Consider the following 17,713-nt stretch of genomic DNA (forward strand, 5'->3'; position numbering starts at 1 on the left):
AGCTAAGCAATGTGTTATACACCAAAAGATGAAATACTACGAGGCCACTGGAAATCAGGTTATCCAATAATATCCAATGACAGGGACAAGTGCATGATATATTGTTAAGTTTCAAACATAGGGTATAATGAAGTATATACAGTATGACCTTCTGTTTGTGAAATATATATTAAATCTAAAGGCACCTGGGCAGCTCAATCAGTTAAGCGTCTGACTCTTGGTTTTGGCTCAGGTCATGATCTCACGGTTGTGGGATTGAGCCCCGCATCAGGCTCCATGCTCAGTGTGGAGTCTGCTTCAGATCCTTTCTCCCTTCCCCTCTGCCCCTCCCCAGTTGTGCACTCTCTCTCAAATAAATAAAAATCTTTAAAAAAATAAAAATCTAAATATTGGGATACTATACTCCCAAATGTTAACAGTGGCTGGAAGGTTAAGGATGAGTAAAAATGGCATTGGGGTAAGTGTGTGTGTGTTTCTATGTTTAATATGTTTAAGCAAAACAACATTAGTTATCTCTCAAGGACGATATAAGCGTCATTTGCAAGGGGGAAGGAACACTCTCCCAGCTGAAATTTCATTTTAACTGAAGTCTTGGTCCATAATAGATTATTACAATTATTATTGGTGGGGAAGAATTTCAGACCCTGTGAGAAACCACTGATGAAGATATTTAGATTGGGCAGATGATTCTCGAGAAAGAAGAGACTAGCCTAAAACAGAATCATAAAAAACAACAGCATTGAAGGAATAGGTCAAAGGCGATTTGCTCCCCAAAGCAAAAGAAACTAGGCAGGTAGGGAGAAAAGCAGGACTGTTCATGGAAGCTAAGGGCAGAGAAATTTCGAGTACGACTCGAATCGTCAGTAGGCACAAATGCTACTGAGTGGCTAAGTAAGATGATAACAGGAAGATAAAACAAAGGACTGTCTATGAGATTTGGCAACAAGGTATCCATCTGGCAACCTTGGAAAGAACACTTGGAATAGTGTGGTAGTGGCAGAAGACATTTCAGAGAGTTGAAGAGTGAGCGAGGATAATTAAATACAGTGGTTTAAATTTATGTTTTATCTCTGCTCTCATGAAATACCACTGAAATGACAGTCAAAGAATAAAATGTCATAAACCCACAAAGACAAAGAGAATGGAAAAAGACATGCCAGCAAGTAAGAGATTGTCAACAAATGTTTGGAAGCTAGAAAGGGATGGATGAGCAGTAACCAACAACAGACCAGAGAAAGCTGGGTCAGGAAGCCAACATCAAGCTGATTTTGTGCTGCCGAGAGTTGAAAGTTTGTATGAAGAACAGCTAGACTCCAGATCCACTCAACCAGAGACGACTCCTCCCTCGTCCTGGCAGGAGATGTGAGGTTCACTTTCCGCAGAGCTTTGACGCTGTACCAAAAGCGGTCTTAAAACCCTCAGCCACCTTTCCTTGCTTGGCTCCCAGAATGGTGGCAGCCAGGCTTATACCCCACCTCCCCCGCCAGAAGCAGGAGAGAGGTGAATTCCTTCCAGGGGAAACTGACTGACGAGAAAACACCTACAGAACTGACACTTGGGTCCCCTCAATAAAAATCCGGCATTTCACCTTATTATCCTATAGTGACATTCACCACGCAGGAAACTGTCCCCGTCCCCTCAGATCTTCCAGTCACCTTCTAGTGCTTAAATTCAAACAGGCAGCCAAAAGCTTACCAGACATTTAGGGAAAGACAGAAACTAAAACAAACAGAGAAAAGGAACTTGGAGGAGACCAAAACAATAAAGAGTTTAGAAGAAGCTTTTTAAATGATCGTCCGTATCTTCAAGAAGAGAAACAGAGTTTGCATCCACAAAGCAAGGACAGAATGCTTTAAAAAAATAGAAGCAAAGATCAAGAAAGAGCTCTTATAAATAAAAATAAGAATGCTGAAATTAAAATTTTAATAGACAGACTGATGAAAAATTAAGGAAACATCTCAGATGATAGAACAAGAAGACAGTATCATGAAAACTAGGAAATGAAAGATTTTAAACATCAGAGATAATCTAGAATGTCCAACCTCTGACTAATTAGAGTCCCAGAAAGAGAGAAGAGAGAAAATAAATGAGAGGAAATTATTAGTGAATAATATAAGAGAACGTCCCAGAATGAAAAGTCACTAGGCTCCAGATTGGAAAGACCTACTTAATGCCCAACAAAAATGAATGATAAAAGACCCACACCAAGTCATATCTCGGAGGATTTCAGAAAAACTGGATTAAAGATAAGACCTTAAAAGCTTCAAATTTTAAAATACAGGTTACATTTAAAAGATCAGGAATCAAAATAGCAGTGGGTTTCTCAGCCTAACACTGGAATTTAGGAGACAATAGAGAAANTAGAGCCATGCCTTCAAAATTATAAGGGAAATTTATTTCCAACTTATCAAATGTGAAAATAAACTTCAAATATTTTTTTAAACAAAAGGTTCTCAAAAATTTACTTCCCATGTACTCTTTCTTAGAAGACTATGGGAAAAAATTGTTCCAGCAAAATTAAGAGAGTAAAATGGTACATGAAGGGGAAATCAGGCAGAGCCTGAGGAAGCCTCTAATTGAGAACACTGAGAGTCTGGGAGACTAAGTTGGCCGGAGTTCACAGGGCGGAGTACCAGAGAGGAGACGGCTGCACAGACAGATTTCTGGAGACCTTCGGAAGGTTCCCCTCCAAGTATTCAACAAAATACCGATCAACACATGCATGTGAGGAAACTGCCCAAGGCCAAAGAAAGAGCCCCCTAAAGAGATGAGAGGGAGGGGCACCTGGGTGGCTCAGCTGGTTAAGCATCTGCCTTCAGCTCACATTATGATCCCGGGGTCCTGGGATCGAGCCCTGCATCGGGCTCCCTGTTCAGCAGGGAGTCTGCTTCTCCCTCTCCCTCTGCCCCGCCCCCCGTGCTCTCGCTCTCTCTCAAATGAATAAATTTTTTTTAAAAACTTTTTTTAAAGGATGAGAGGGAACAATCCCTGGTGCTCCCAAAGGGCCAGGAATAGCGTCTATTCCCAAGAGCCAGACTGGAAAATCTCATGATGCATGGAGCACTCAGGAGAGTACTCAGAAACGTCTTGCCTCACTAGTGTGGAACAATGTGCCTTAAACTAAACACTGCTCTGATTCCACCCAACAAACCTTAAAAACAAGACCCAAAAGGATCAAGCTATTTTCAAGTAACTTAACTGTGTCCTAGAACAAACCTTAAGAATATTTATAGAAATACAAAAATATACAGCACCCAATAAGTTAAATTTCATTATGTCTGACATCCAAAAAAAAAAAAAAAGATCAGATATGCAAAGAAGGAAGAAAATACGACCCATAATGAGGAGAAAAAGCAATCAATTGAAACTGACCCAGAACTGACACGGATGTTAGAATTAGACATTATGACAGTTATGATAACTGCATTCCATGCTCTGTCCACATTTTGATTTTAAGTTTCTTTTAAAAAGAAAAAGTTGACATACAATGTTACATTAGTTTGAGGTATACAACACAGTGATTCGACAAGTCTATATGTTATGCTGTGCTCACCAGGCCCAGGTCATGATCCTGGGGTTCTGCGATCGATCCCCGAGTCCGGCTGCCTGTTCGGCCGGGAGCCTGCTTCTCCCTCTCCTCCCTGTTCATGCTCTCTCTTGTGATCTCTGTCTCTCTCACTCTCAAATAAATAAATAAATAAATAAATAAATAAATAAATAAGTCTTTAAAAAAAAAAGAATACTTGGGGGGGGCGCCTGGGTCACTCTGTCGGTTAAGCGTCCAACTCTTGGTTTCGGCTCAGGTCAGGATCTCAGGGTCGTGAGATTAAGCCCCGCATCAAGCTCCACACTCAGTGAGGAGTCAGCTTGAGATTCTCTCCCTCCCTCTGCCCCTCCCCCTGCTTGCTCTTTCTCTCTCTCTCTAATAAAGGAATAAAATCTTTTACAAAATATTTGAGGAAATGATGGCTGAAAAATCTCCAGGTTTGCAGAAGTCAATTGTTAATGTCTAAAATTGGGGGGAAAACAGCAATATAAGATGTTATTTAGAAATGTAAAGGTCATGCCAAAAGAAATACCTAACAGAGTTGAAACTGCTTGGTTTTGTTGGAAAAGTATAAACTATGGCATTAGACTCCCTAGGTTTGAATCCTGCCTCTGTCCCTTGCTAGTTGGGTGATCTTAGGCAAGTCACACAACCTCTCTGAGCCTCATTCTTTCACTTGTAAAATGGGGTTAATGATAGTATCTATCTCATGAGGTTTGTGAGGATTAAATGAGTTAATACTTACAAGGGCTTAGAATAATGCTCAACACAGAGTAAATGCTCGATATTATTCTTATTGGAGAACAGAAATCAGCAGTGAGGAGAAGATTGCTATTTCTTGCAATATGACTACTAGTAATATTTGACTTTTTAACTATGCACAAGTATTACTTTAATATAAATGACTTTTAATGTTGAAGAAGAGTAAGTCAGAGGTGAGGAAATGGCACTGTCTTTGTAGAAGTCTGCTATGCGGGAAGGAGAGGGAGAGGGCAATAGCTAGAGGGGGTATGAGGGAGAAGAAAGTTGTGGGTATTATATTTTTTAGATAGGAGAGACATAAGTGGGTTTGAAAGTGGATGTGAAGTTAACTAGAGAAAGGGAGACACTGAAGCTATGGGGGAAAAGGAGGCATGTGGCCAAAGCACAAATGAAGGGACATCTCTTCTATTATAATCAGAAGGGAGGGGTGCCTGGGTGGCTCAGTCGGGTAAGCATTGGACTCTTGATCTCAACTCAGGTCTTGATCTCAGGCTTGTGAGTTCAGGCCTACCTTGGGCTCCACACTGGGCACGGAGCCTACTTAAAAAAAAAGGAGGGGGGAGGCAGAAGTCATGGATGTAGACATGCCCAGCAGTTTGGTTAGAGAAGCTGAGAACTTTGTCCTTTCATACCTACCACTCTCTCTCTAAAACAGGGCATGAAATCATTTGCTGAGCATGAGCAGGAAGGTGACAGGGTTGGAATTTTTGAGTTAAACACAGAAAATCTGAAATAGCCATTAGGGAGACAAAGCAAACAGAAAGCTGACCAAAGCGACACAGAGGATTTCGGGGCCCCGGTGAGATTAGGAGCCATAAACGTGTAGTGTGGTAGTACCAACGTCTTTGGTTACGTGGTTTTCTCCAGCAGATACAGACATGGAAAAGGTGGAAAGAGAGGCCCCTGGGTGGCTCAGTCGATGAAGCGGCTGCCTTCAGCTCAGGTCATGATCCCAGGGTACTGGGATCGAGTCCCACATCGGGCTCCCTGCTCNAGGAACTCTGCTTCACCCTCTCCTCCCTGCTCGTGCTCTCTCTCACTATCTTTATCTCTCTCAAATAAATAAATAAAATCTTTAAAAAAAAAAAGAAAAGGTGGGAAGAGCTGGGCTGATTCAGGGTTGGGTGGTTCAATCAGGTTGGTGTGATAAAAAGACAGTGGGGGCCAGGGAAGTGGGTATATTGCAACGACAGTGAGCAGCTGAAGTGAGAAAGCACAGACCCACAACAGGCCAAAGAAAGAAGTGAAGACAGTAGACAGCTGGTTAAGTAGGGGTCGGGTCTTAGGGGTCCCGATGAAGCTGAAGAACAGATGCTTTGGAGGAAATACAATCAACTGTAAGTACGGAGGTTGTAGCTAGAACGTGGGGTGTTTGAATTTATGATTTAAGCGTAATTCTGAGGGATGGTGAGGTTCAGCTTAGGAGCCACAGAAGTGGGTGGATGTGGAGCAGAGGTCAGGGTCACGGGAGGAGGGCATGGCCAAGAGCCAGGAGAATGGATGGCTAGCGTATTAGATGAGGTCAGCCATGTGGAGGCTGCCGGTGTCACCCGGAATGATGGCAGAAGCAACAGGAAGGAATACTGTGAACGCAGAGCCAAAGCCTTCAGTAAATGAGAGCAAGATAGAAGGAGGTCAGATTTGCCTAATGAGTCACTGTAGCTCCTTGAAGCCTCAGTGACTCTACCGAGCAATGTTCCACTTTAGACTTCAGATTCTTTGCACATGGTGTGTAGATGGCCTTCGAAGGATCCATGAGTCCTCTGGAATCGTATGCAAAATTCTACCTGTATACATCTAATATGCATTCTCCTCCCCCCCCAGAAAGAGGGCTCAGGACTTTCATCACATTTTCAAAGGGGTGACTGATTAAATAAAAGCCTAAGAATTACTGCTCTATCCATCATGTGAGAGATAACTAAATGAAAGCAATAAAAACTGCACAAAGACTTAGGGAGGGCACACACCTAGCTCTGTGGCCAAAGATCTTTCTGCCCCTAACACCAACATAGAAAGCTCCAGCACATTGGGACTCCTGGGTGGCTCAGTCAGTTGGGCGTCTGCCTTCGGCTTGGGTCATGATCCCTGGGTCCCGGGATCGAGTCCTGCATCTGGCTCCTTTCTCCCTCTGCCCCTCTCCCTGCTTGTGCTCTCTCTCTCTTTCCCCCTCTCTCTCTGACAAATAAATAGATAAAATCTTTAAAAAAAAAAAAAAAGGAAAGAAAAAGGAAAAGAAAACTCCAGCACTGAGTGGGTAGCGGAGAGCTAGGGCAGAGCCAGGGTACGTGGTTGGGTGGGCACTGAAAGAAGTGGTAAAGCTACGGAGAGAGAAGGGTGCCAGAAATCCACAGGGCAATGTACCACTGAGGCTTTAGTAAAACTATCTGGTAAGATCTTCAGGTGGCAGCTGCTATGTGCATGCCGAACAGAACTGAGTGACTTCCAACTGCACCCATTTCCTAAGAGCAGGCCTGGAGAAAAGCATAGAAGGAGCTCACCTCTCGGCAATATTTTTTGCAGACTGGAGAAACCGGGCCTGGTCATTTTCTTTCAGAATATGTTCAGCCTGGTTGATGAGGACTGTTGACCGCTCAAGACACTGGCGGCAATTAGCAACCTGCTGTGCCAACTTTCTCAGTTTCATAACCTTAAAGGAATGAGCAGAAGAAAAATGAGCTTCAACATCCAGGGCTTAATTAAAAACAATAAAGCAACACGAAGGAGATCTGCTGTGGTGATTCTAAAAATAAGGCCTATTAATATCCTATGGTCCCTGTACTAACCACTCACCTTCTCACCCTACCGTCTATGTCTTGCCAGCCCCTCCTCCCACCTACCGCCCACTTACTTACGCTACAACACACCCAGGCATATACTCTCGGTCATCTACCTCCTCTTTTTTATTAATACCATTAATTTTTCTGATTACAACAACAGTGCATGCTCACTGTACAGTATTTAGAAAATTTTTTTTAAAAAGTATAAAAGGAAACCCTGCCACCCAGGGATCACCATCGATACATTTTATGGTCGATAGATTTTCACAATCGTGTTTAATAAAAAGTACCTCCTTGTTCTTTATGAGGATCTACGTTCCAATGTATATATTTCTCTACGTACCCTTACGCACACCTGTGCATTCACAGATCTATGTTCCCAGAAATTTCCACTTCTGCCTTAGCTGGAGCCACCCGGCATGGCACAAAGTATGAATCATCACTCCAGACTCCCCTAACTCCTCACACTGTATACCCAGCATGGCCTTATAATCACTACACTGAGCGGCAGACCAATAAACCTGCAACCGTACAGATGCATGGAGGCTCCCACCTGACCTTGACCATGCTTCTTCAGTTCGCAGGCTAAAAACCTGGAAGTCTTCTCTTTCCCCTTCAACTTTTACAGCTGATCAGTCGATGACTCTCATCATTTCCCTTCTAGTAATGCCTGTTCTGTCCTTCCCTTCCATTTGTGCTGGCATTTCCCTGGTTTAGGTCTTTATCAACTCATATCGAGAATCATTTCATAAGCCTCTTAGATGGCTTCCCTGACTTCAGTATCATCAGATCTACCCTGCACACCTCTGCCACATCGATCAGTCTCTCCCTTCCTAAGAAACTACAATGGTTTCCCAGTGCCTTTTTGATGAAGCCCAAAGCCCTTATAATAGCATGCATGGTCCTTCCATAATTCTGGCCCACATTTCTACCATTCCTTTCTTTTCTTTTTGGCTTGACTTATAACATGCATACAGTGAAGCACCCACCTCTGAAGTGGACAACTCTATGACTTTTGTTTTGTTTTGCATATACATACACCCATGTAACCATCAATTAGGTCAAGGTATAGAGCATTTCCTATACACCAGAACTCTCCTCATTTTTACTGGGTTTCTAGCTCTAGGCCAAACATGGCTTCTCCTTTGCCTCCCTCCCTCCAACCCAGTTTCTTCTTACTTTCAGGATCCAAGTTCAAACCGGCATCATCAGGTTGAAACTTTGACATTTGTAAAGTCAGCTCTGGCTCGGCCTCGCCGAAGCCCCGTGCTTTACCTTTGTCTCTTTGATCTTGACGGCGATCATTTGCCTCCTCTGCCGGATGATCTCTACCAGCTCGTCACATTCTTCCGTAAGTTTTGCCTCATGCATAGCAGTATTCACCTGCCGAGAAAGTCCAGAATATTACACAGTGGTTGCTGCCTTTGTCCCCTGCTGGCTCTCAAAGGTTCGCATTGACAGCTAAGCATGCAGAACTTCTTCCATACCTCCCTCATAAGATCCGCTCCTAGAAGAAGGGTAGAGATGAGGATATTAATGATGCAAGGGCATTGAAGCGCCACAGATAGGAAGCTCTCCGGCCTCTGGTAGATCATGATGGCTAATGGAAGGCTGGGCAGAAGGACAGAGGAGATGGGGGCACGTTACTCCCACTGCATAATTCCCTTTACTCCAGCACCTTTCCTCCTGCTGTTCTTTTCAAAAGAGGGTAAGGAGAATTAAGTATGTCAGGAAAAGAGGATCCCTCTCCACAGGCACAACAATATTAAGATAACATTACAACAATCTATTTCTACCATCCTAAAAAAAATTTTTTTTGGTTTTTCTTGTTCCCTTCTAATCCTAAAACACATGAATGCACAGCTATGACTTCACAGTAAATATATGCATGTGTAGATATATTTTCATAGTGTTGTCATGATGTCTCAGTAGATATTTCTCACCTTCAGCTGTCCAGTATCTGAATACCTTTCCTATTTTGAAATACCGGCTACAACAAAATATCTCTACTGCCAAGTCAGACTGGGGAGGGGTGAAAAAAAGAGCCACCATTTTTTATTGTCTTCCCATATACTGATTTCTCCTTCTTCCCATCTCTACTACTCTTGACATTAGATGGGCAGAAGCTCCCAGAAGGGCTAAAATGAGAGCAGGGATCTTTGGGAGGAAGCTCCCAGAAGGGCTAAAATGAGAGCAGGGATCTTTGGGAGGAAGCTCCCAGAAGGGCTAAAATGAGAGCAGGGATCTTTGGGAGGAAGCTCCCAGAAGGGCTAAAATGAGAGCAGGGATCTTTGGGTGGCCTAACTGTAAAGGCAAAGGAAGGGAGATGAACTGACATCTCTTAAGCACTTAGGGTTCCAGATGCTTTATAGATAAATTCTCTCGTGTAATTATCGTAAGCACTTCATAATAGAGGAGCCATTTTTTGTTCCCATTTCACAGATGGAGAAACTGAAGCTCGCACAATTTTAGTGACTTGCTCAAGATCACACAGCTATGAGGTGGTAAAACCAGAATTCAAACCGAGTTCTTTCAAGTGAAAGTCCTGGCTGGCTGGCTGCGTGGGCAGAGAAGGTTCAGTTTCATTTGAGCAGCACGCAGAGCAGCCACACAGGGAAGTACAATCATTTCAAGAGTCTATTCAAGGAGCACTCGAGCAGAGCTCTAGAAAGCTGAGGAACAGACAATGCCTTACTTGAGAGCATCTGAACTCCAGGGGCAAGCTATGCTTCATTAGCAAGGTAGGGCTGCATTCAATTGCTAGCCCCCTTCAGAAGATTCCTTTACACTCCAAGCCCAGCAAAATACCTGTCACTGGACCCTGCCGTCTGTTCGCTCATCCTCTAAGGTCCCTGCTGGCCAATTTTCTGTTTCTTACTTAACTGAAATAAAATACGCTTGCAGTATCGCTGCCTGATTTTGTTTTATTTCCACTTGCCGGAGGGAACACCATAATGAGAGCTCCCATTTATTATGAATCAACAGTCCCACTCTGGCTATTCGAATTTTTTTCCCTCAGGCTCCTCACCCTTTCCCTAAATTGGATCTACATTTCCAAGCCAGAGAACCACACCCTCTCGAGAAACCCCCACTCGTGTGAGAAGAGGAGATTCATCTAGTGCTCCCTGGATGTGTGCTTAGAGTATCTGGAGACTTAGTTCCCATAATTACCTTTTGAAGCTGCTGAGAGTGTAGTACCCAATGGTGCAGTGCTCCGCTTCTTGCCATTTAGCCCTTGGGCTAACCCTTACATAACACTCACTATATGCCAGGCACGACTCTAAGCAGTTCACATATACTAGCTCTCTCAATTATCAAAGCAATCCTATGAGGCAGGTACCATCAGCCCCATTTTACAGATGGGAAAACTGAGGACAGAGAGACTAAGTGACTCACTCAAGGTCACACACCTGGTAAGTGGCAGAGATGGGATTTGGACCCAGGGAGTCTGACACTATAGTCCACACCTATAACCATCACACTAGACTGACTCCCCAGGCTAGTGTAATAAAATTCCTGCCCAGTTTCTGACACCCATCACTTCTTTTGCTCCATCCATCTTTATTCTGTCATCCCATTCTCTTTAGTCATTTCAGATCACTAGAATGCCCTACACTTCTGTGCCCTGTGCCTTCGCGCGAGACTTCTTCACTTGGAAAGCCATTTCCTTATTTGTTTATTGAACAAACTTCTACTTTTTCTTTCCAGGCCTTGCTCAAAACTAGTCAGTTCTGTAACTTTTTCTCACCTGCTTGGAGGCAATTCATCCCCTTTTTATATCCCCATAGCACTTTATATATAATTCAGTTATACCATTTACTACCTTATACCAGAGGAATTTATTAGTCTGCTTTCCCCACTCAAACATGAGTTCTGGAGGCTTGTGTCTTCTTTGACCGTCTCTCCAACATTGCGACTGGCATACGGTAGATGTTCAGTAAATATTTGTTGCGTTGAATTGAATGGGGGTAGGGAGTATCTCACTGCTTGCTAGACATGTCCACTCAGTTACTCAGGTTACCCTAAATTCAGTGTCTAAAAACAAACTCATTGGGCACCTGGGTGGCTCAGTCAGTTAAGTGCCTGCCTTTGGCTCAGGTCATGATCGCAGGGTCCTGGAATCGAGCCCCACATTGGGCTCCTTGTTCTGTGGGGATCCTGATTCTCCCTCTGCCTGCTGCTCCCCCTGCCTGTATTCGCTCTCTCTCTCCCTCCCTCTCTCTGTCTGATAAATAAACAAAAATCTTTTTAAAAATTTTTTTAAAAACATCATCTTCCCTCTAAATCTGGATTCCACCTCTGATTTCTTTTTTCCTTTTTTTTTTCCTAATGCTACTATCATTATTAAAGTTACTCAGGTTCAGTTACTTCTGATTTTTACCTCTCCCTCATCCCCCACATAAATTCACAGCAGTCCCAAAGTCCTGCCCCTGCTTTTCTTTTCAAACTCACTAAAATTCTTCTGGCAAGACGAGGCTCTGAGCCAAGGAATCAGTAAGTTGAAGTCCTTATCACCCTTTTGGACTGTGACTGTAAAAGCCTTATTAATTCATTCCCCCCCCTCCAGAATCTTTCCTTTGCCACTCACCCTCATAATCCATCTTGCACATACCCTGAAATCAGGAAAAATCATCCCCATCTTCATCATCAAACACGTATTAAGCATCTTTTGCGTGTAATGCATTATGCTCAGGCCCTGCTCTCAATAAATCTGCAATCCGAATGGGGAAAAGCCATATGCATATAAAATAAACAAGTCAAGGCAGCATACCAATGAGTGACATAGAATATCATCTACAGAAACTGAAGGCAATGATCGCTCCCAGTGGGGAAGTGGAGAAAAGATGCTTCAATGAAGTGGGACTTGAGCCTTAAAGATGGACAGGACTTAGATTTTAAAGGTAAAAGGGAGGGAAATTTTGAACCAAGCTCACGAAATTGAGCCTTACTCATTAAGCAATATAGCATCTTTGAAAAATATTTTTTGGAGGGTAAGACGGTGAGAGAAGGAGTTTTTTTAATATATATATTTTTAATTTGAATACAGCTGACACACAATGTTACATTAGTTCGAGATGTACAACATAGTGGTTCAACAATTCTATGCTGTGCTCACCACAAGTGTATTGATCATCCGTCACCATTTGATGCTGTTACAATACCATCAACTATATTCCCTACCCTGTAGCCTTCATTCCCTGCGACTTACCCATTCCATACATGGAAGCCCGTACCTTCCCCCATTTTGCCCTCCCCTTCATCCCCTCCTCTAGCAACCATCAAGTTAACTTTTTTTTTAAAGAGATGAACTGAGATTGATTTGATTGGGGGTAATGGTAAGCTTGGGGGGGTGATTTTGGAAACTATTGTGATGTCAACAGGGCCTAGCCAAAGAGAGTAACAGGAATCCAAAGGAAAGGTCAAATACAAGATGCACTCCCTGGCTTGAAAATCTTCATTTAGACAGCAAGCTCCTTGAGGAAAGTTTTTATGTCACTTTGTTTCTCCTGCCATAACAGGCACAATGCCTTACACACAACAAACATTTACTGATTGATTCAGTAAAATGAAAAAGCACAATAAGAATGACAAACATGAGAAAATGGACTATAGTAAATGCATCTTGTGGAGAAAATGTAGATGGAAGCGAAGGAGCTAGGGAGGGGTTTGGACAGCTGCAGTGAGCAAAATCAAACAGCCAAGCACGAGTAGTAAAGCAGAAATTTGGCTGAAGAGGCAAAATCCCAAACTAAAGGTAAAGCAGTGACATTAAAATTTTTCCATGTCAAGAAGCAGCCCAAAAGAGCAGGTTCCTTGAGTGTTTTCTGAATAGGAAATACTCCAGGGTAAAACTGTCTTCATGATGTGAATAAAACATCTCAAATTGCTTGGAAGGTACTTGAAAGCCCTGGTATTTTCCTCGTCTGCAATTTTCCTTGAAAATTCACTGACGTATTTCACTTGCTTATTAACCCTTAGTTGAAAACAACTGGGTTTATCTGATAAACATTTTTGGTTGGTTGATTGACTGGTTGGTTGGTTGGTTGGTTGATTGACTGGTTGGTTGGTTGGTTGGTTGGTTGGTTGGTTGGTTGGTTGGTGGAGGATCCCAGATCCTCTGCTCTTTGGTTTGGGTTAGTGAGTTTGACAAGAAGGCTTTTTATCTGTGGAAAAATCTATCCTCTCTGAAAAATACCATTAGAGTAATCTTGGCAACCTACTTGTATAAATCTCTCCACCCCCTAAAAAGAGCAATTTTTGCGGAGGTGGAGAGCAATTTCTGATGTCTAAGACTGAGTCTCAGCACGAGGCTTCCAAGGCCTAAGCACCAGGGAGCACAGGCCTCCCCTGTCAGATCTCCAGGTCCTCTTCTCTGCTCTGTGCTCTTTTCTCTCTTCCCAAAGGCAGCAAGAATTTCACCTGCACGTTTTTATCCAACTGCCCATCCTACTGTTTCCCAAAGTTCCTTCCTACCTCCCAGCCCAAAGATTAACCCCATAGTCAGACCTAGACTTCCCCCAATTTCCACCCTTCCCTGGCACAGACACACACGTCCCATTAGAAGGATTTTACTGCTGGTCACTACAAGGAAGTAAATACGTGGGAGTTCACAAAAGCCACAAGTTGCAAAGGCTTAAGAAGCCACAAAAAAGTAGTATTTTGGTAATTGTTTCTCTTCCATATTGAAATGTAAATGGACTAGACCTTTTTACCCTCAGCTGCTTTCAGACAGCTTATTTGATAGTTTCTTGGGAGATCTCCCACATGCTCATTCTATAGGTCTTTTATTCTTGGGTTCAAAGTGCAACAGCCTTCCCTCCAACCCCTCCCCATGAGAAACTTCCTCACTCATAGCCTCCCCTCAGCTCAGTCACATCCATAAGCCCTTCAGAGCACTGCACAGGAGTTCAGAAGGAACTGAGAGTTTCTGGTCAAGTGGGACAATCTGGATGAAGTAGCGAATAAGCTCTATAGCCAGAGTCAAGCGAAATTCATTTATGTGCTAATGGACAGAACACCTGGCAGGCATCTTCATCTCTGTGTCCTCCACTCTACAGTCAATGCAAGCCTAGTTCATCCCCTGAGATCTTCTGTCAGAAGATTTTGAAATGCCAGCATTAAAGATTCCGCGTGGGATGGAATGATGAAAAAGATTCAGCTTCTGCCTTTGAGGCACTTACAGTCTAGTGGAGGAGATGAGTGTGAATTCGGCTAATTACAATTTAAGGTAGAGCAGAGCAAGCAATGAATGAGCAAGACTTGGGCACACAGAAATGAGGTTTAAAGGGAGAGAATTCTAGGCAGAAAGAATGCTATGAAGAGCGTGAACAAAAGCATAGCCAGGAAAGTAGAGGATGTTTGGATAAAGCAGATCAGCCTGACAGGTGCAAAGGAGGGAAATAAGGCTAGAAATGGAGGTTGCAGATACAGTACGGAGAGCTGCGATGTCATTTTGAGGCTTTGGGTGTACCTGGATAAAATGTCAGGATCTTAAAACTAGAGTTAACACCTTAACCATTGTTAGTTAACACCCTAGTTGAGAACAAGGGGGAGAGGAAAAGCCAGCACGGTACTCAAAGAAGTGGGAAAATCACTCTCTGTGCAAAGGAGATGAGAAGGAAAAGTGGGAGGTAAATTGGACATCTGATGGATTATCAACGAGTTGTTATGAACAGCTTTGTCACCTTCCCGATGCTGCAAAGAATTCATTACTCTCTTAAAACGATGTGTTCAAGAAAATGCAGTGTTCTCTGTTTCCAGGAGTTCAGCTTTGTTAGATTCCTTGATTACGGTTAACGAGTCTGTGTTGTATACTTGAAAATTGCTAAGAGAGGTGCTAAACGTTCTCACCACACAGACAAAAAAGGTAACTATGTGAGGTGGTGAATGTGTTAACTAACCTTACCATGGTAATCATTTTGTAATATACATGTATATCAAATCATCACACTGTGTACCTTAAACTTACGCCATGTTTTGTGTCAATTACATCTCAATACGCCTGGGGGAAAAATTAGAAACCATGATGTTTATGAAGCAGATGTAGCACCGAGTACAGCAGCGTCTAAGCTAAGGTATTCATCCAGATCACACTAGGGGGATAGCTCACACACACACACACACACACACACGCACTACCATCCCGGCCACCACAGCCCTTTGTATGAGGAAGGTTCAAATGTATGAAAGGAAGAGGAGGATGAGACCGATCTTCTTTTTACATTTTCTAAAGCAAAACAATGTAACATGTCCAAGATGGTCCTGCCAGCTTTACATAATAACTAAACCAAGTGGGAGCCGTTTTTCCAATGGATTTTATCTGCGTCTTTAGGTTGGGGAGGAGGGTGACCACTTAAAGGTCTAGCGGATGTGCCAAATTATTTTTTTCTTTTTTTCTTTAAATTCAATTTATGCAAAATTATTAATAGGATTTTTAGTCCCCTGAACTGGAGTAACAACAGCTCAGGGGGCAAAAAAATTACTGAGGCAGAGTTAAGCAACCTATTGCTTCAGTGCCTAAGTTAATGTTTTGTTTTGGTTTTTTTTTGGCAGAGGAGTGGGTGAGGGGTTCTAGCAGGTAGAAGTGGGTGGGGGATGGAAAAGCCGTGTGGATGAGGAGGTGGCAGCCAGGCCATCTCGAGAAGTGACAGACACAGACATCGACGACAGACACACTTCCTGCAATGCAACAGACACTGTTCAAATTGCTTCCTATATTTTAACTCATTTACATCTTATTAACCCTCTGAAGTTGGCACTATTAATATCATTGCCATTCCACAAAAGAAACTGAGAGACATAGAGGTTATGTCACTTGCCCAAGATCATATAACCAGTACATGGCAGAGGCAGGATTTTCACCCAGGCAGTCTGGCTCGTGTCCATGATTTTAACCAGTGCGTGTGTGTGTGTATGTGTGTGTGTGTGTGAGAGAGAGAGAGAGAGAGAGAGAGAGAGAAGCAGAGAGAGAGACAGACTATGCTCACACACGTGCTTCTTTTCCTCTCAGAATTGCCTTTCAAGATAATCACATCCCTCAGACTTAACCATTGCAAATATTTTGTGTAATTACTTCCTGACTTTTGAAAAAAATACAGCATAAAAATGCATAAGATGTAACATTTAGAAAACATACGTAATGCACATACATATATATGGACACACACATATTCCATGTTTATTTTACCCTGAGTCTAACTAATAAAAATACTGGCAACTGAAGGAGAGGACAATTTGCTCCATATACATGACTCAGGAATGACCCTGTGCCATGGGGCAATTCTGTGTTAGTTTTAGAGTCCTTTCTCCTCAGGGATCAGACCTCCAAGCCTTTGTAGCATTAAGATTAGTTCCTTTCATCCCCATAGTCTCTTTCCACTCAAGGTAACTGTTTAGAACATGCTAGAAAAAAGTGGGAGAGGTATAATGTAGGCTTGTATCTGGTATTCTACGTGTATGGCTATAAATCCCATATGAAATGAGGTAGAAACCTCCTTTCTCTCTCTTCAGAATCACAGAACTGTTAGATGTAGAAAAGACTAAAGAGGGGTGCCTGGGGGGCTCAGTTGGTTAAGTGTCTGACTCTTGATTTCGGCTCAGGTCATGATCTCAGGGTTCAAGATCGAGCCCCATGTTGGGCTCTGTGTTGGGAGTGGAGCCTGATTAAGATTCTCTCTCTCCCTCTCCCTTTGTCCCTCTAGCCCATCTCCTGCTAAAAAAAAAAAAAAAAAAAAAAACCAACCACCTAAAGAATCATAGGTTCCTTGCCTCTCCCTTTACACTTAGAAATTTGAGCCCTAGAGAGAAGGGCTTACCCAACATCATATTACTGATCAATGACCGAGCAAGGCTAAAGCCATATCTTTTGTGTTCTTCCACTCTACTGCTCGTTTTGTGAAACACAGCACTTGCTTACAAAATCCCTCTAAAGACATAAGACTCTAGATGTCACCACAGAGATATGAACATTTATGTCAACACAGAAAAACGTACATGAATGTTGATAACACCTTTACACGTATGAGCCAAAAACTGGAAAAAGCTGAATGCTCTTCAGCGGGGGCATGGATACACAAGTTCTGGAATATCAGCAATAAAAAAATTAAAAAACTATTGATACAACAACATGAATGGATCTCAGGGGCGTTATGATGAGCGACATAAGGAAATCATGTTAATCATAATATGTTACATACTGTATGTTTCCATGTATGTAACATTCCAGAAATTATAAAATTATCAGTGATGAACAGATCAACGGTTGCCAGGGGGGCAGATGTGACCATAAAGAGGTAGCAAAAATGAGTTTCTTTGGGGTGATGAAGCCGTATTGTTCTAATTATGATGGTGATTACACAAATCTATACATGTGATAAAATTCATGGAATGATGGAACCTCCTTCCCCTTCCCCAAAAGGTTAAGGGCACGTGAAAAGTGGTGGAATTTGAATGAGGTCTATAGTTTGCTTAGTAGAATATTGTACCAGTGACAATTTCCTGGTTGTGGTAGTTGTGTGGTCATGTAAGATGTTAACACTGGGGAAGAGTAGGTGAATCATATGTGGGGACTCTCTGTGTTATTTTAGCAACTTCTTTTTTTTTTTTTTTTTTTTTTTTTTTTTTTTTT

At 42.6% G+C, this 17,713-nt stretch overlaps 1 protein-coding gene across 3 annotated transcripts in view; it reads right to left on the reverse strand.

The window, feature by feature from the left end:
* Nucleotides 1-17,713, reverse strand: part of MID2 (midline 2) — an 89,301-nt gene that overhangs the window by 14,210 nt on the left and 57,378 nt on the right. For all 3 annotated transcript variants that reach the window (XM_040629336.1, XM_040629344.1, XM_040629326.1), the window contains exons 4-5: nucleotides 8,362-8,469; nucleotides 6,808-6,956 (exon numbers count right to left, since the gene is read on the reverse strand). In XM_040629336.1, coding sequence (XP_040485270.1) covers nucleotides 6,808-6,956; nucleotides 8,362-8,469 — 257 coding nt within the window. The remainder of the gene's footprint in view (nucleotides 1-6,807; nucleotides 6,957-8,361; nucleotides 8,470-17,713) is intronic.

The sequence above is a fragment of the Ursus maritimus genome, assembly GCF_017311325.1.
Source record: "Ursus maritimus isolate PB19 chromosome X unlocalized genomic scaffold, ASM1731132v1 scaffold_X1, whole genome shotgun sequence".
NCBI lineage: Eukaryota > Metazoa > Chordata > Mammalia > Carnivora > Ursidae > Ursus > Ursus maritimus.